At 34.3% G+C, this 19,712-nt stretch overlaps 1 protein-coding gene across 19 annotated transcripts in view; it reads left to right on the plus strand.

The window, feature by feature from the left end:
* The window catches only part of MAPK10 (mitogen-activated protein kinase 10), a 568,389-nt gene that overhangs the window by 362,747 nt on the left and 185,930 nt on the right, over positions 1-19,712 (plus strand). For 9 of the 19 annotated variants that reach the window (XR_006216879.1, XR_006216878.1, XR_006216877.1 and 6 more), the window contains exons 1-2: positions 12,651-12,744; positions 19,205-19,353. The exons of 1 other annotated variant lie outside the window; for it this stretch is intronic. Coding sequence is in view for 3 of the 18 variants with exons in the window: in XM_042984242.1 (XP_042840176.1) it covers positions 19,285-19,353 (69 nt within the window). In the remaining 15 variants the exon portion in view is untranslated. Of the gene's footprint in view, positions 1-12,645; positions 12,745-19,204; positions 19,354-19,712 lie in introns of those variants that run through there. 9 more of the 19 variants (XR_006216882.1, XR_006216881.1, XR_006216885.1 and 6 more) reach the window with 3 other exon arrangements.

Genomic DNA, 19,712 nt, shown 5'->3' on the forward strand with positions numbered 1-19,712 from the left:
TAGACGTTTAAACAGTGTTTGTTCTTCCAATCCATGAACATGGAATGCTTTTCCATTTCTTTGTGTCCTCTTGAAGTTCTCTAGCTTTCAGAGTACAGATCTTTTACCTCTGGTTAGGTTTATTCCTAAGTATCTAATTGTCTTAAGTGCAATTGTAAATGGGATCAATTCCTTGATTCCTTTTTCTGCTGCTTCATTATCAGTGTATAGAAATGCAACAGATTTCTGTATATTGATTTTATATGCTATGATTTGCTGAATTCATATATTAGTTCTAGCAATTTCTTGGTGGTGTCTTTTGGGTTTTCTACATAGAGTATCATGTCATCTGCAAATAGTGCAAGTTTTGCTTCTTCCTTGCTGATTTGGATGCCTTTTATTTTATTTTGTTGTTGTTGTTGTCATTGTCTAATTGCTGAGGCTAAGACTTCTAGTACTATGTTAAATAGTAATGGTGAGAAGTGGACATCTTTGTCTTATTCCTGACACTATAGGGGAAAGGCTGTTTTTCCCTATTGAAGATGATATTAGCTGTGGGTTTTTCATATGTGGCCTTTATGATATTGAGGTATGTTCCATCTATCCCTACTTTGTTGAGGGTTTTTATCAAGTGGATGCTATATTTTCTCAAATGTTTTTTTTTGCATCTATTGGGAGAATCATATGGTTCTTATCCTTTATTTTATTAATGTGGCTTACCACGTTGATTGATTTGCAAATACTGAACCAGCCCTGCAGTCCAGGAATAAATCCCACTTGATCATGGTGATTAATTCTTTTAATGTATTGTTGGATTCAATTTGCTAGTATCTTGTTGAGAATTTTTGCATCCATGTTCATCAGGGATATTGGCCTGTAATTCTCCTTTTTAGTGGTGTCTTTATCTGGTTTTAGAACCAAGGTAATGCTAACTTCGTAGAATGGTTTGGAAGTTTCCCTTTCATTTCTATTTTTTGGAACAGTTTGAGAGAAATTGATATTAACTCTTCTTTAAATGTCTGGTAGAATTCCCCTGGGAAGCCGTCTGGCCCTGGATTCTTGTTTGTTGGGAGATTTTTGATTACTGTTTCAATTTCTTTGCTGGTTATGCACCTATTGAAATTTTCTATTTCTTCCTGTTTCAGTTTTGGCAGTTTGCATATTTCTAGGAATTTATACATTCTTCCAGATTGTCCAGTTTGTTGGCATATAATTTTTCATAATATTCTCTTATAATTTTTTGTATTTCTGGGGTATTGGTTGTGATAGCTCCCCTTTCATTTGTGATTTTATGTATTTGGGTCCTTTCTCTTTCCTTTTTGGTAAGTCTGGCTAGGGATTTATCATTTTTATTAATTCTTTTGAAGAACCAACTCTTAGTTTCATTGATCTGTTCTACTGTGTGTTTTGTTATTGTTGTTGCTGTTATTTCTGTATCTTGTATTTATGCTCTAGTCTTTATTATCTCTACTTTTTTTTCCTTTGCTACTTCCAGGATTCTTTACTTGTGTGTGTATTTTGTGAATTTGACTATGATATACCTTGGCAATGGATGGCTTTTGTTGACTTTAATGGGAGTTCTCTGTTCTTTGATTTTGATGTCTGTGTCCTCCCTCAGATTAGGAAAGTTTTCAGCTATAATTTGCTCAAATAAATCTTCTGCCCCTTTTTCTCTCTCTTCATCTTCTGGGACTTCTATGATATGAATGTTATTCAGTTTTAATAAGTCACTGAGTTCCCTAAGTCTACCTTTGTGATTCATTACCTTTGTTTCCCTCTTATTTTCAGCTTCATTATTTTCCATAATTTTCTTCTACATCAGTAATTTGTTCCTCTTCTTCATCCATCCTTACTGTTATGGCATCCATTGGGTTTGCATCTCAGTTATAGCATTTTAAATTTCAGCCTGACTAGATTTTAGCTCTTTTATCTCTGCAGTAAGAGATTCTCCAGAGTCTTCTATGCTTTTTCAAGCCCTGTTAGAATCCTTATAATTGTTTTAAGTTGTAGTTCAGACATCTTACTTATTTCTGTATTAATGAAATCTCTTACTGTCATTTCTTCCTGTTCTTTCTTTTGAGGTGAATTCCTCTGACTTGTCATTTTGGAGAAAAAAATAATAAAATAAAATTAAAATTAAAAGATTAAAAAAAATAATGAAGCTAGATCCTAGGTATGTTTTGGTCTGGTTATTAAGAGAAGCTTGATAGAAAAAAGAAAAAGAAAAAAATTAAAAAAATTAAAAGTTGAAAATTAAAAAATTAAAAAAATTAAAAATTTGCTCTTTCTGTACCCAAGAAAAATAAACCACACAAACAAAAACAAACCCCAAAAGAAGCTAGGTCACATTTCCCCTAGAGCTGAAGCTTTACACACTTTATGATCTGTAGACTTAGTGCTTGGGAGGGGCTGTGCTTGTTCTCTGTGGAAGGGGCCTGTGGCTCTGATTCTCAGGCCAACTTGCCCTAGTAGAGATGTGTTTGGAGGGCAGAGGGGTGTGTGGCTTGGTGTAACAGCTCTGTTCTCCACTTGTTGGCGCTGTTTAGTTCACTGGGGTAGATCAGTGCTTGTTGGATAGGAATAAAAATGGTTTCACCCTCCTCTCTACTCTCCAGAGTGGGAAGTTGGTTATGTCAGAGATGCGCAGTCACCCTTTCTGTGTCCAAGGCTTCCGGCAGATCCCCCCTTTCACCCTGTCTGTGTGAACTGTCTGCCCTCCTGGGTTTTATCTCAGACAAAGCCGTGTTTGAAAACCCCACACTTCAGAGGCTCCCTGGGTTTCTACCTGTGCTGATCCTCTGAGGGAGGGTCTTGCTGCCCTGTAGCCTGAGCTTGTCCCAGAAACAGTTGAGTGATTGCGTGGTGGCAGCAGCTCAGAGTTTATGGTAAATTGCAACACACAGCTGGCACCACCGTTTGCTGCCCTCAGCTGGCATCTTTGTTCCTATACTAGTGAATGGGACAGCTCAGTGGCTTTGGCCAGGTCTTTTGCCCATGCAGGGACACTATCACCTCTATTGAAAGCACTCCAAGGATCCCAGGGGATCCTCAGAACATGCAGCCCACTCCCATGGCTCTGTCCTGCTTCTTCACTGGAATGCTGTCAGGCACTGAGCTCTGAAACCTCAAACTTTGCTGTTTATAAAAAAACTGGTGGTATTGAAACCCTTTCTTTTTTCCCTACCAGTGGTTTTGGGGAAGTGTTTTCTTGTGCTGTCCCCTGTGTGTTTTCACTATTTGTTTTTCTTTACTCTTAGCTTACCGCTCTCTGTGATCAGGGATCCTTCCCCACTGCAGCACCTGAAGCTCTTTTCTCCCACAAATCAACTCTTCTCAGTTCCTACTTTCCATGGGTTGTTGTTTTTCTTTTTGTAGATGTGCAACTTTGTTCTTTAAGACTTCCAATCAATTTCTTGGGTGTTCAGAATAATTGGATATTTATCTTGCTGTTTGAGGGAGGAGGCAAGCCTAGGGTTACCCTACTTCTCTACCATCTTAACCCTCCTCCTTTGTTCCTTATTCTGACTCTTTAATTATTTCACTCACTCCTACTTATGGTCTTTCTAATTGTTTTGATCATATAAAGTTCTTATGGTGGTGATACTTTTTTTTTTTTATAGTATCTGATGATTCTCACTTGAGTTATTTGCTTTCCTTGTGATATATCTGGAGATTTGTGATTTATCTTTTTTAGTGTCTTCTTTCATTTCCGGTACCTGGTAACTTCCAGTTGTGTACTACTCAATGTTTAATCACCAATTCTCTGAAGAAAGCTTGGTTTGTAGAATATACCAGTTTCTATGGTCTAAATGTTCCCACAAGAAACGATTTTAAACCCCACTGAAGTAGCGTCATCAGGCATAGAGTTGGGAAAAGATGTGCACAATCAGCTTTTGCTAGCTGATTATAGGAGCCAACTTCATAACACCACTGGCAATTTTCCTTTTTTAATGTAAATCCAAAACTACTTTTTGTTACAGTTTACCCAGCTAATCTAGAGTTTTGTGATGTGAGAGTTTCCATGTTAGCTAACCTTACCGGGTTTCTAGGACCAGAAGCAATGTTATATGTTCAATATTAAGAAACTTAAAAATGTTTGTATTATAATTCTTGAATTGGTGAATTTTGCTGTTTTTACATTTCTTATTTTATATGTCCTCTCTCTTAATAATCCTTCCTATTTCTTATGTATTTGTTGCTTTCTCATCTCTTATATTCTGGTCTCTATTGCTTTACTCCTGCTAAATAAGTTTACCAAAGGATTTCTTTGGAAGCAATTATCTTGTTATATGAACAATATTTTAAGAGATATTTAGCTTTTAGATATAGACAAGCATAGATTACTTGGAAAGGAATAAAGACAAGCATAGATTACTTGGAAAGAAATAATATATATTAAATTTAAGTATAATTTATGAAAAAGTATTTTGTGTACTTATATACTTATGATTAGAGTCATTGAATTATTTTTGCCTTTATACTGAAGCTAATGATGTGCTTCTACATGTTTGTATCGAGAGTGCTCTAAATCAGAGGTTGGCAACCTTTTATTTTTTCTCTTCTTTCTCTCTTTCTTTCTTTCTCTCTTTCTTTCTTTCTTTCTTTCTTTCTTTCTTTCTTTCTTTCTTCTTTCTCTGTTTTTTTTTTTTTTGGAGGTAAGTTCTGTGCCCAATGTGGGGCTTGAACTCATGTCCCCAAGACCAAGTGCCATATGCTGTACCAGCTGAGCCAGCCAGGTGCTCCTGGCAACTTTTTCTATAAAGTGTCAGATAGTAAATATTTTAGCCTTTGCAGGTCATATAGTTTCTATCATAGTTACTCAAATCTACTATTATAGTGTAAAAGCAGCCATAGACACTATGTAAACTAATGAATGGATGTGTTTCAATAAAATTGTATTTACAAAAACATGTGGTGATTTGAATTTGGTCCATGGGCCACAATTTGCTGATTTCTGCTCTAAATGGTAGTCCCTGAGAAAAAAATTGTAGTCCATGGACCAAAAGGTTTAATAATATCTTAAAGTAAGCAAATGCACAATTCTTAATAGAACATTAAATTTAATTTTTTTTCTGTCAGCACTAAAAAGATAATTACTTGTTTCATGGTATATTTACTTTTCATTTGTTTCTTTATATGTACTTTTCAAAAATGTTAATTTTTTTTAATTTTTAATTTTTTTAAAGTAGACTCCACACCCAGCGTGGAGCCCAACACAGGCTTGAACTCATGACCCTGAGATCAACACCCGAGCTGAGATCAAGAGTCAGATGCTTAACCGACTGAGCCACCCATGTGCCCCAATATGTATGTTTTTTATACATAGTTGGGAGAATTCTTTAGGGAATAGAAGAGACAGAGTGTTTTTTGTTCTTGTGATTAACAATGACTCTGTATTCTCATATTGTACATATGCTTACAGGCTGTTAAGAGAGTCATATTTTAATAAGTCATATGTAATAAATCAAAAACTATTTACAGTATTTACAGATAATGAATTTGTTATATATCAGTTAAACTTGGAAAGTGCTGGATCTCAAAACATATTGTGTAATTAATTGCTCATTTAGATAACTCTTGCATGTATTACATTTAGTGACAAACCATGGGAGCCTGGAGCTGCCCAGAACAATTTGATTTTTTTGCATCTGTAAAACTTCTTAAACCTCCTGTGGTTTGTTGGCACATCTCACATACAAACGAATTTAAGTATTGATCTAAGCTATTAAAACATATCATAGTTACATTCTTTATAGTAGCTGTTGTGCACCAGTTTAATCTAATAAATTAAGTATATCTCATTCATACACCTTGGCCTACTGCTTTGTTCAGGGTAGTCATTAACACATATAGCCATGTAACGAAGAGAAACTCAGTATACTACACAGCAAGGAGTGCACATATGGGACTTTTCCCACAAGAACAATCAGTAATTGAAAGCACTAAACTCCCCAAATTAGCATCCCCTCCTTTTTCAAGCTACTCATGGGTCCTATACTGCACCAAGATATTGTCATTAATTATACTTTAGACTAATATCGAGATAATGCCCTGGCCATTTATGTTGTTTCTATGCAGTGGTGCCAAATGCTTTCTGCCATGTTATTAGGGAATATTATTACCAGACTAGTTTTCTGTAAATCACTGAGAATATCATACTGAACATTCTTTTTCTTGTAATGTCCCTTTGTGGAACAAGGAGTTTCTGCAGTGACTTAGTGACTTAGTCATGGTGCTACATTTAGAATCTTTATAATGCAACCAGGAAAGGTCAGGATGCTTACTTTCCATAGAAAGATTATTCACTCATTAAAAATTAAAATACATTGTTCATTTTAGGTGGCGGGCTGGATATTATTATTTCCCACATGCCCAATTCAGCAGTACAGAACTAAAAACAGCCTTGCTGAGTAGCATTTTGAGGTCATCTGTGTTGGACTCTCATACTCCCACCACTACAAACTCCTCATTCCTAATTTATTAGCACCAAATTTGCTGAAAACTTATAGATCTGAATATGCAGAGATAATAAAATACTTAGATTTGTACTAGAGAAGGAAGGAAGCTTTTTTAATTTGAGTCTGCTTTTATTCAATAAACATTTACTCAACATTAGCTCTATACTGAGAATAGTGTTGGGCCCTGGGGTTGTGAACATGAATAAAACATGGTCACTTTACCTGAGAAGGACATAATGTAGTATGTATGGAATAGACATATGAAAAAACAGTTACAATATTATAAGATATTCATAATAAAAGCGTGAACAAAGTGCTGTGAGAAGACTGAAGGAAAAACTGAAGAGGGGCTGGGAGAACATTTTCCCATTCAATGCCAGAAATGAACATTTGGAAAATGGGAATAAAATAAAAATACCTTTTATAATAATATCAAAAACATAAATGCTTAACAATAAACTTAAAGAAGCATGTGAAAGAACTACGTAGAGAAAATATGTGAGCAAATATACAATACTTTTCTTTGTAATTTAAATTTCCTTAAAATAGAATTGCTTATTTAAGACAAAAATAATAGCCATGTGTTATGGGGCTTATAAAACATGTATAAGTAAAATATATGACAACAATAGTTCAGAGGACTAGAGGGGAAAATTGAAGTATACTAGTGTAAGTTTCTTAAACTATATGTAAAGTAGAATCATATTATTTGAAGTTAGATGACTAAAAATTAAAAATGCAAACTCTAGAACAACCACTAAAAAATATGTATAAATAATAAGCTACTGGGTAAAATAAAATGGAAAACAAAAATATACCCAGTTCTTCTAAAAAAGGCTGAAAAGGAGGAAAAAATGGAATAAAAAATACAAGGGTAAAATATGAAACAAAGAGTACAGTGGTAGGCTTGATCTCAGCAATATTCATATTCACTTTAAATTTAAGTGGACTATTTACATGTCTTAAAAGACAGAGATCATTAACATCTCCTCCCTTCTATTCAACTTTGTACTTGAACAATTAGGCAAGAAAAATAGATTGGAAAGGAAAAAGGAAAAACTATTTTCATCTGCAGACAACTTTTCTATGTGTAAGAAAAATCCTAAACAAACTAAAAATATTTACTGGATTTAATAAATGAATTTAACAGTGTGGTAGAATGCAAGTTCACTTACAAAAATTAACATTATTTTAAGAAATAAGCATTTGGGAAATGGAAATTAAAAATATGCCATTTACATTAGTATCAAAAATGTAAATGCTAAAGAATACACTTAAAGAAAAACATACAAGATCTATATACTGCAAACTCTGAAACATTTCTGAGGTAAATTAGAGAGAATTAAAATAAATGGACAGATACACCATGATTATGGATAAACTATACCCAATATTGTTAAGATGTCTTTCTTCCCAATGTGAGCTATAGCTCTACTACATTCTCAACCAAATTGCAGAAAGTTTTTAAATAATGTTTTGAAATGTCAGGCTGATTTTAAAATTCATATGGAAATGCAAAGATCCAGAAGAGTCTCACAAATAAAAAGAAGAAAAAAATTTGGAGGACTTACCTAATTTGAAGACTTATTATAAAGCTGCAGTAATCAAGACAGAATGATAATGGGGTAAAAATAGATAGTAGGTCAATGGAACCAAAAAAAGTTCCTGAAATAGATCCACATTTGTACAGTCAATTGATTTTTTGACGAAGGCAGTGAGGTAACTCAGTATAGAAAGGAAGTTATTATGACTGAGGGTACTTGAACAAGTGGCTATTTATAAGGAGAAAAATGAGCTTCAGTATATACCTCAATATATAATCACACCATAGATTATGGGGCGCCTGGGTGGCTTGGTTAAGCATCCGACTTCAGCTCAGGTCATGATCTCAGGGTCCATGAGTTCGAGCCCCGCGTCGGGCTCTGTGCTGACAGCTCAGAGCCTGGAGACTGTTTCAGATTCTCTCTCCCTCTCCCTCTCTCAGATTCTCTCTCCCTCTCTCTCTGACCCTCCCCCGTTCATGCTCTGTCTCTTTCTGTCTCAAAAATAAATAAACGTTAAAAAAAGTCACACCATAGATTAAAATTAATTACAGGTGGATTATATTCCTAAAAGTAAAATTAACAACACAAAGCTTCAAGAAGAAAATGTGGAAGAATATCTTTGTGAACTTGGTGTGGATCACACCCTTGATAAACTCAAGGAAGATCCCTTGATAAACTCAAGGAAGCACTACTAATAAAAGAAAGACAAAGGAAATGCATTTCATAAAAATTAAATATTCCTAAAAGACAGCATTTCTAAGTTCAATATGAAGCCACAAACTGAAAGAAAATATTTATAATATGTATATATGACAGAAAACTTTCATCTGAAATAAAAGATTTCTATATTTTGTAAAAAATAAGAGATAATCTCCTCTCCCCACCCATAATCCACCACCAAATGGGTAAAAAAATTGAAAAGGCACTTCACAAAAGATTATAAATAAGTGGCCAATAAACAAATAAAAATAAGCTCAACATCATTAGTCATCAGGGGAATAAAAAATAAAACCATAACAAAATGTAATTAAATGCCCATTAGAATGATTAAAATTTAGAAAACTGATAAACCAAATGTTGGCAAAGATGTAAAACACCTGAATTTCATACATTGCTGCAGGGGATTGATAATGTGTCTGTCAGTTTTTCATTAATAAAATATATTCCTAATCTCATGATCTAACAATTTTTTCTCTTGGTACTTTTCCTGAGAGAAATGAAAGCATATTTATACAAGAATACATGTAGGTAAGTATTCATAGGAGCATTATTAAGAATATTAAAAATTAGAGACACCTCAAATGTCCTAAAGTAGATGGATAGCACATTGTGATGCATTAAACGCCATTATAGAATGAACCATTACTAAAATTTATGCCAATATGGCTGAATACTAAAAGCGTATTGCTGGGCAAAAGAAGCCCAACAAAAGAGAGTGCATACTGTATGGTTGCATTTATGTGAGTTCAAAGACAAGAAAAACCAATTTATGTTGAAAGAAGTTAGAACATTGTTTGCCTGGGGGGGCTAGGGTTATCAGACTATTTTTTATCTTCATTGGCATGTGAGTTACGTGGATATGGGCATTTGTCGAAACTCATCAACATATATACTTAAGAACAGTTCATTTTGCTATGTGTAAATTATACCTGATTTAAAACTAAATTTAAAAATTTAAAAAGTAGAGGTAATTGGCAAAAATGATATATAAATCTCTTTGAAATCTCATGGATACAATCAAATAATCTCACAGATTAAAATCTGAGGAGTAAACCATATTTTTTGTTGTTGCTTTGTTTTAGTTTTTGCTTTCTGAGTATATTTTAGTAGTTTTTTTTTTTTTTTTAAATGGGGGATTTACCTTCTTATATAACAGAAAGTCTAGAAGTAGAAAAGTTCCCGAATTTCTTAATTCAGTAGTTTAATGTTATCATCAAGCACAATTTCTTCTATCTTCCTTCTTTATACCCCTCAGCATTTCTCTTCAAGATCATTTCCCATTAATGGCTATTATGAGTGTTTTGATTCCAGGCATTTGTGCGTACACAGCAATGTCTAGCAAAAGAATGAAGGACCACTAGTTCCTTGTGTCACTCGAACTTTTTCCTATTATAAAATATTTGACATATCAAATGGTATTTCATATATGTAAGGTTTAAAAAAATAATAGTGAAATAAGGACACTTCGGTGGCTCAGTCAGTTAACTGTCCAACTTTGGCTCAGGTCATGATCTCCCGGTTGGTGAGTTTGAGCCCTGCATCAGGCTTTCTGCTGCGAGTGCAGAGCATGCTTCAGATCCTCTGTCCCTGTCTCTCTCTGCCCCTCCCCTACTCTCACTTTCTCTCCCTCTCTCTCAAAAATAAACATAAAAAAATGTTATAAAAATATAATAAGTAAAAAAATAATGATGAAACAAACATGTGTGACTCTACCACGTAGCTTGAAGAAGTAGACACAGATTCTTGTTGTTACTCACATTAATAGCAGTAGCTAGAATGTCAACATTCACGCCCGTTCCTCAGCCCTCAATCACGCAGGGTGACTCAAAGGTCGGGTGACTACTGCATATAGAGTGGGTTACATTTTGGAAGAGGAACTCCAAAGGAATGTATTTATACTGGCAAAGGAAGCCATGTATTTATAATGGCAGTAAGCATGGCTTGTCCCAGAGGGACACCTTATCTTTATTATACTGGAGAGTAATCAAACCTGCCCTTTGTTCCAGAGGGAGATACTGTCTCTCTCTTCCAAGACTGTTTGCTTTGTAATTATCGTTGAGAAGATAGTCTGGAATAAAAACAGCCAGTGCTTCTGTTTGCAAGATATGGAGAAGTGTGAAAGATCTGATAGAGTATTGTCTTTCAACAGGGGTGTGCTTCTACCCCACCTACATCCCCCATATTTATGATGCATGACCTATTGTCTCAGCATGTTTTAATGCATAGTTTCTTCTTTCCCCAAATATTTGCGATGCAAACTTTAACATAATTAGGTTTCCATGTATGTATGTGTCTGTTTTTGGCTCTTTATTAATTTATAGGTCTAGTTCTGCATCAATCCCACATACATTTACTAACTACAACTGTGGACCCTCCTAACCTCCACAAACACCCATTTTCCTCTTCTTCAGGAATGTTTTATATGTTCTTGCCCTTTCATTCTTTCTTAAATTTAAAAAATCTACCAAGTTCCCACGTAAAATATTTTTTCTTACAATTCAGACCTTCCTTCTGGGATTGTTTTGCTAGTTCTAAAGTTTGTTTAAAAGTTCTCTATTAAGCTCCGTGCAGGTGTCTTCAATGTGACTTCCCGCCATAGATAGATTCTAAGCTTTGTTTCTTGGACTCTGCATGCTACTATGTAAAAATGAAAGTTCTCATCTTCAGACATCAGCAGATGACCTAGGGACAAGAGGCAACTTCAGCTCTTTCACTTCTCTGCATGAATTCTTTCACATTGTTTTCAGCCTCAGAATTAATTTCTTTTTTTCTTTTTTCTTTTCTTTTTTCTTTCCTTTCCTTCCCTTTCCTTTCCTTCCCTTTCCGTTTCTTTCTTTCTTTCTTTCTTTCTTTCTTTCTTTCTTTCTTTCTTTCTTTCTTTCTTTCTTTCTTTTCTTTCTTTCTTTCTTTCTTTTCCTTCTGGCACTTCAGTTATGCATTAAAAATATAATTTGTACATTTCATTTAATTTTTTAGGAGTTTTACACCGAGTGGTTTTTAGGATATCAAATCATTCATTTTTCCAGAAACAGAAGTCTTGTGTCAGTCGTGGTTTTAAAATTGTTTAACTCACAGAATTGTGTCTTGCACACAATATATTCAGTAAAGTGAGCTGAACTGAACTGAAAAAGATTTCAGTTGGATTTCTCTGATGCTGCTTCATCATACTCAATAAGACAGTGCTTAATTTGGCATTACCACCATTACATGATTTTATCCTGTCCTTAATACTTTGCAAAATTATAAAATATTTTAAATATATGGAAAATAATGTAATTGAAATCTTTGTACTTAAACCAAGATTAAATTGATGTTAATATAGTGCCCATTTTTTTCTTGGTTTTGGTTTTATGATTATATAACAAAGTAATGTGTATGATTTTGTATATTTTAAAATTTTATATTAATAATATAATGATCTTCATACCCTTTTGAAACTTGCCTTTTCCCCCACTCAACATCATGTTTGAAAAATTTATCTACGCTGATACCTTAAGCTTGAATTCAGTTATTTCAAGTCCTATATATAATTCTATTATCAATTAGTGTTTATTTAAAAGTCCCTTTATTCTGTAATAAGCATGCTTATATATATGCTCTTGAGCATATGTTTGAGATTTTTAAAGTTAGTTGCCTAGAACTGAAAGTACTGTATAATAAATTGTTCTAAACTTTAACTTATTAAGTATATCCAATTCTTTTTATCTAATCTTTATGATTGTGATGGTGTTGATCATTATAAAAATAAAACATCTTACCTTACTTTATTATTTAGTGTTTATGATTTATGAAAAGTACCTAGTACTAGTCGGGATAAGGATTATGCTGAATATATGTTATGCATGACACCTTGTGTTTAATTCAAATTATATTAAAGTTTATGCTATTAAATAATGAAAAATTAGGTGATTTAGAAATTCATGCCCCCCCCCCTTTTTCTATAGGTATTTATGAGCCTCCATTTATTGTACTACTGCAGTGAACCAACCTTGGATGTGAAAATTGCCTTTTGTCAGGTGTGTGTTCCTTACAGGTAAAACAAGGTACAGTATATTCCCTTGTATTTCCATTTTGCCATTTCAGCTTGCCTATGTTCTACACCAAGTTAGTATTGATATAGATTTAAAATGACTTGAGAATTAGAGGTGGGTAGTTAGATGTTTTTTCTTTCCCAGTTTTCTTAAGTTAGAATAGAAATGAAGATAATTCTTTTTAATGATTACAAATAATAGTGTTTAATCACTGTGTAATGTGATTTCTTTTTAGATTTTATTTATACTTAATGTCAGTAATATGTCTTTCCTAATCCTTGAATGTGGCTTCAATCATCAAAATAGCTGAAGTCTGTGTTATCATTTCTCATCCTAAGGACTAATGAGCTCTATGTAGCAGTTCTCTGATACCCACATATAGTAACATGCAGGGGGTGCTCAGTTTGTTTTTTGATGCCCAGTGCTAACTGGTAGTTGGTAAAAGGGTAAACAATAATAATAGCAAATAAAGGTATATTTAACCTACAACGAACAATAATAAGAAGGTAGTGTAAACGGACCAGATAAAAGACTGCTTTCCTCTATTCACACACACTATTCTTAGGAAAGAAGCTACCTGGGAGTGCCTGGGTGGCTCAGTAGGTTAAGCATCCAACTTCAGCTCAGGTCATGATCTCACGGTTCGTGAGTTCGAGCACTGTGTCGGGCTCTGTGCTGACAGCTCACAGCCTGGAGCCTGCTTCGGATTCTGTGTCTCCCTCTCTCTCTGCTCCTCCCCTGCTCACGGTCTGTCTCTCTCTCTCAAAAATAAATAAATGTTAAAAAAAAAAATAAAAAAAAAAGAAGCTACCTGGGGTGCTTTTTACTACTATAGGTATGTTTAGGGTAATCCTAAATTCAGCCTATTGTTATGGTATAATTAATAGTGCTCCTTTTTACTCTCAGGACTGTTCTTTGGATAATAAATTATATAGTAACTTTATTCATGCCCCAAGCAAAAAGCAATTCAGTTTTTCTGTAATGATTTTCATTGTATCTTCTCACTGAGCTGTACTATAAACAGGCAGTGACATGCATCTATTGAAACAAGGTTTAAAAAATAACCACACCTTCTATTATTTTAGTACAGTTTTTTCTGATTCTAGAAGTAATATGTGCTTATTACAGAAAATGTAAAAACGTATACAGGGAAACAAATATTCTCTCTGAGTATAAGTAGAATTTCTATTGGAGAATAAAACTTGTTTGTTACATGCTACAAATAGGATTTACTGATCTGCCTCATCTCTCTGACCTCTGAATGTTGTAATGCTGGAGGCCTCAGGCCTTTAGATAACTTCCAGTCTCTAACAAGAACTCTGGATCTAGACAGCCTTGGTTAGAAACTCCAAATCTACCACTTATTAGCCATTTACTTGTGACCTTGGGCAAGTTACTTAATCTCTTGGTGCTGTAGTTTCTAAATTTGCAAAAAGAGGACAATCATAGTACCTACCTTCCAGGGTCATGAGAATTAAGTGAGTTAGTACTTGCTAGAACATGTGTTTGTTAAATGGCTAACTAAACTTCAAATAAATTTTCATTCATTCTTCTGGTGCTCCAATTGAGTCCCAGTGTTTTAAGTATTATCAGTATCTTGACTATGTCCACAATTATGTGGCCAACCCAAACCTCTCTCCAAAATCAGACTCAGGCCCAAGTGCCTGTCCTACATCTTCACTTACAGGCCTATCAAACTCTGCAGACACTGAACCAAATTCCTGAACTTTCCTCCAAAATTGCTCTACTCTAATTCAGTAAATGCTAGATTCACCTTTCTCAGGGCCTTAGAACAAAATCTTTGGAATCATCTTTTGGGTAGCACTTCACATTCAGTTTGTTAGCAAATACTGTTGGCTCTATATTTAAAATATATCTGAAATCTCACCACTTCCCAACATTCTGTCCACAACCATTTTGACCCAACTGTTATTTAAATTCTAGTTAGCTGACAGATAGTGTAATTAGTTTCAGGAGTAGAATTCAGTGATTCAACCTACTATGGCCTCTTGCCTGGATGATCACCAGAGCTTCCTCCTTTGCTCACCCCCACATAGTGAACTCTCAAAACATCAGCAAAAGTCGTATTTGAAAAGTATAAGTGAGACCATGCCTCTCCTTGGCTAAAACCAAAACAAAACAGAAAAACCTTTCAATGTCTTTCCATCTCACTTATGGTAAAAACCAAAATTCTTAAAATAAATACCCAAGCCTTTACCATGTAGTCACCTAGAGACCCCCTCCCAGAAATGCTCTTCCTTTAATGTCCACTTGGCTCACTCCTCCACCACCATCAGGACTTCGCTCAAATGTCATTTTTTAAGGGAACCTTTCCTGGTTCTCCTATTTAAAATTGCCCCTTCTTACCTAGTTTGCCTACCTGACTTCTCAGCCTTCCTCTTCCCCTATAACACTTTTTGGTAGCTGGTATACCATATGTGTGACTAGTACATTGTGTCTCTCTCTCCACTAAAATGCATTTTTCACAAGGGCAGGAATTTTTTCACTGGTGTGGTGGAGCAAGCTCACACAGGCTCACAAGAGTTGATTGAGCACCTCTCTCCCCAACTCAAAGTTCAATGGTGTGAGGTCAGTAGATTGAAGTCTGTTACTATTGGAGTATGTACATTATGTAAATAAGCAATTACTACAAACAAGAGTCCTCCCTCCCTGTGGTTGTTGAATATTTACCCAGCATGCTGTTGAAATTTTGTCTCATTCGCACACTGATGTGCCAGAGTGCTAAGCACAACATGTGGCATGGCGTGGGCTGTCACTGAATATTTGCGTAATGAATCAATGAATGATGTATATTTGGTTTAGGTAAGCAGTTGCAACTGTGACTGTGCATTGTTTGAAATGAGCAGGCCTGAACTTCTGGGTAGAATGTCTGGGCCCTACCACTGGCAGGCTATTTGTGTGCTGTTTCCTTAGAGTCCGAGAGCCTATTCATTAACGATGGCCATTAACACTTATAAAGTGAACCGCAAACAAACAAAAAACTAATTCATGTTTTATGTTAAGGTTAAGTCTCAAGGTTAAGTCTGAACTTCAAAGATGATCAATAAAAAAGACCTTAAAACTTAAGCTGTAGTTTTCAATCCAGAGTCTTTTTGTAGGTTAACTCTATTTTTCCAATCAGCTCCCGATCTTTGGGCACAGATGCAGAATGTCTGTTTCTAGTGAGAGTTCTTTTAAAGCAAAGGAATAAAGAGAAGTAAAGCATGAGCTTTATTAATGACTGATTTTTTTTTCTTTTGGTATTTTGCTTTTTTTTTTTTTTAGCTTTTGGTATCTAGATACGTGCATATTGTATAGATTTTAAAACATCTAAAAATATTATAGTAAGCAGAATGTTGCTGGTTGTGACTCTGAACAGTTTGTTTACTTTCCATGTAGAATTTTTATTTGATAATGTCTGTTTATTTATTTTTCTTTTCTGTAGCCCTGTGCCTGACTTACTACTCTAGCAATTTAGAGAAAAGAGTGTTTTCAGTTTTAGAGACAGTTATGCACAGGGATTTACTTTCAAACTATGTTTTTGGAAGCTTCTTGTTTCCTGAGGCATTTCACAGGTTCCTGGTATGCTGTTGTGTTTAACCTGATCACCAGCAGGGTTAGGTTGTTTCCAACTTCTTGTCAGACAGACAATACACAAAGACCTTAAGTAATTTGTCAACAACTGGTCAAGTGTATTCAGAATCCAGCCAGGTCTCTTGAATCTTAATCTGTGGCTTTTTATACTATGTAATATTTCCAATTTTTTCATTTGTTATCAATAAGCAGTTACAGAAAATATAGAAAGTTAAATTGCTTAAGATTCTCTCTCTCTCTCTCTTCCCCTCTCCCCTGCTTGAGCTCTCTTTCTCTCTTTCTCAAAAACAAAGACAAAAACAGAAACAAAAACTTACTCTTGTAGCAACATTGTTGATCACTTCTGATTTATTATTTTTTAGTGCATCATGCTCCTCTTTTAATCTTTAGAAATTTGAGGATGTTAGCAAATATTTTATGAGCTATGTTCACTTCTTAGAACTTTTTATAAACCTGGAAATAAGTAAACCAGGGAACTTAAAAAGATGGGTATTCTAGAATGCCCATGGAATGGTTTAGTTTTAAGTGATATGTTCAGATTACAGTACCTAGGACATTAAAAAAAATATCATTAAACCTGATGCCGGGGTTATAGAGTTCTAAAAAAATAGTTTTTTGCTTTAAAGCATATTGAATTTGAAGTATCTTGATTTGCTCAAGTTTATTTCATTTGATGGGTTATTGTGTTTCTGTTTCAAAGATGATGGAACTATGTGGTTAAAACTTTTACACTTCATTGGATGGCCATCTTAGATGGAAAGAAGTCTTTTATACCAACATAGAGGAGTGGAGCAGCAAAGGAAAAGACATTTTGATAGGGCAAGGCAAAGGAAAACCTGTATAATCTTACAGGGAAACTGAAAACCATTTTTGATGGTCTATGAAATAAATGGCATTGTTTGTATATTTTAGATTTTCGGGGAGATTGTCTGCCACCTCAAAACACCAAATTAGACACTGACTTCCTATAAATATGGTTTAAGGGAATCAGTAGATTGAGCATGGATATATTTGAAGTTCTTTGTATTTTGTAAATGAATGGCTATAATTTTGAGATATAAACTGATAAACCTTTCCTTTATTATTTTAGTTTTTCATGTAACAGGGAAAGAAAAAAATTATCTTAGTTTTTCCTTTCAAGGGATTTCTTGTGCTGTGTATTATTTGAGGAAGCCCAGCTCTGACTTTCTTCTATATCTGCTTTTATACATTGCGTTTAATTTTGCATTCATTGTCTAAAATCCCAATACAATAAAACCTTGGTTTGTGAGAATAATTCATTCTGGAAACATGCTTATCATCCAAAGCACTTATATATCAAAGTGAATTTCCCCATAAGAAATAAAGGAAACTCAGATGATTCATCCACAACCCAAAAATATTCATATAAAAATGATTACAATATTGTAATATAGCACACAATAATAAAGAAAATTCAAAACATAAAGAAAAACAAGCAAATCAACCTGCACTTACCTTTGAAAACCTTCATGACTGGTGTGAGGGAGACAAGAAAGAGGAGAAGTGGGTTATTGTGTAGGATGACTTTCACTATCACTAATGGAATCACTGCTAGCTATTGGCTCAATGGAATCTTTTTCTGCATGGGGCTATTGTATACTCTTGGATGTTGACTACATTTACAGTATTAATAAGCTCTTGTCATATACTCTATTTAATGTAACTCACAATAAGGCAGCAGAGGAAAGGGTCTATATCTGCAGGCAGTCTGACCTAGAATGAAGCAACGCATTCCTAAGCTTACTCTTGTATGGAAAAACAAAACACTGTCCATTGGTACTTTGAAGGGACAAAAAATACACTAGTGCTGGTTGTGGGCACCTTTCAATGTTCTGAAAAATCACTGATTTCTGCCAAATACCATGGCTAACATCCGAGCATGGGAGATGGTCACCCACAATACTGCAACGAGCGAGAGAGAGATAGAGAAGAGCCATTGGCTCAGTTGTGATCATGTGACATTTGGTGTCACATACTACTCATATTGCAAGACATTGCTTGTTTATCAAGTTAAAATTTATTATAAATGTTTCTCATCTTGCAGAACACTCGCAGAACAAGTTACTCATAATCCAAGGTTTTACTGTATGTATATGCTTTCATGCATGGCTGTCCATGGGTAAATTACTAAAGACATAGCAAACATTCTTGTGAAAACATGGTATATCTTGAATCATGAAATAAATCACTGAGATATATATACTATCAGGATAATAGCTAGCATAGCTATTTTTATGAATGAATGTTTCATCATGTTTGAAAGTACTTTTTTTCCATATGTTCACATGTGACAATGGCTGCAGAAAATTTCAAAAGAGAAAATTTAATGTTATATTTATGTCTTATACCTTGGGAAGGTTTTTTTTTCCTAATGACTTATTAAATAATTATTTGAGTTAATGAATAGATTTAGTTATGCTACAAAGATTAACAAAAAAGTGTAAAGTTCTTAAGATCTGTTTCTATACTGGTGAACTTTCTGTATTGGTTGATTGTGGGTATGTGTTTGGTTTGCTTGAAGCACGAAAAGGTCAAACTTGACTTCTTGTCGAATGATCTTAAACATGAATATAAATATAGCTTTGTACTATAAGTTTAATTATGGTTAAGGTATTAATCAGATTAAATGAAGTTATTGCCTACATCTTTAAAAATAGCTGTGCTATAAAATATCCCAGAATTACCTGTGGTTTTCAGTGTATGGTAAATCATGCTCTGTAAGGAAAGCATCAATATGTGCATTCTATTTTGATCTGCATAGTGTTCTTTAGTAATCAATGCATTCATTATGCACTATTTTAATTCCACGTGAGACTTTGGAAAATACATTAAGTGATAATTTTGCTTTTCTGTACAGGTATTATTTGAAGTTGGGGTGCATGATATACAAAAGCTGAATTTTTCAGTAGGTTAAGAAGAATAATGTTAATTTAGATCATGAGTTCCAAAACCAGTTCCAATCTGGAATGTGTCATTCAACTCTTCTTTTGTTCATCTTCTCTAAAGGTGAATATTTATTTGGTTATATACTCTATACATCTCTAACTGATTCCTAAAAATGTTAAGGCAGTTACAAAAGTGCATATCCAAAAGATGAAAACCCAGACTTCGGAGAACATGGAACTACTAAACTTAAGTACTAATTAGATCTTTTTATAATTGTGCAATGAAAGAATCTTAATAATATAATGATTTGGATTTAAGAATAATGTTCTTTATTGTGTAAATGAAAACAGGGTTCCAGTGTCCATATTTTTAAATGTAGCATTTGATAAACTCTAATTTCCCCTTCTAAAAAACATATGAGACAACTCTGTAAACATTTTGATTCCTAAATGACATTTTACTTTCCTTTTAAGGAAACA

The sequence above is a fragment of the Panthera tigris genome, chromosome B1 (assembly GCF_018350195.1).
Source record: "Panthera tigris isolate Pti1 chromosome B1, P.tigris_Pti1_mat1.1, whole genome shotgun sequence".
NCBI lineage: Eukaryota > Metazoa > Chordata > Mammalia > Carnivora > Felidae > Panthera > Panthera tigris.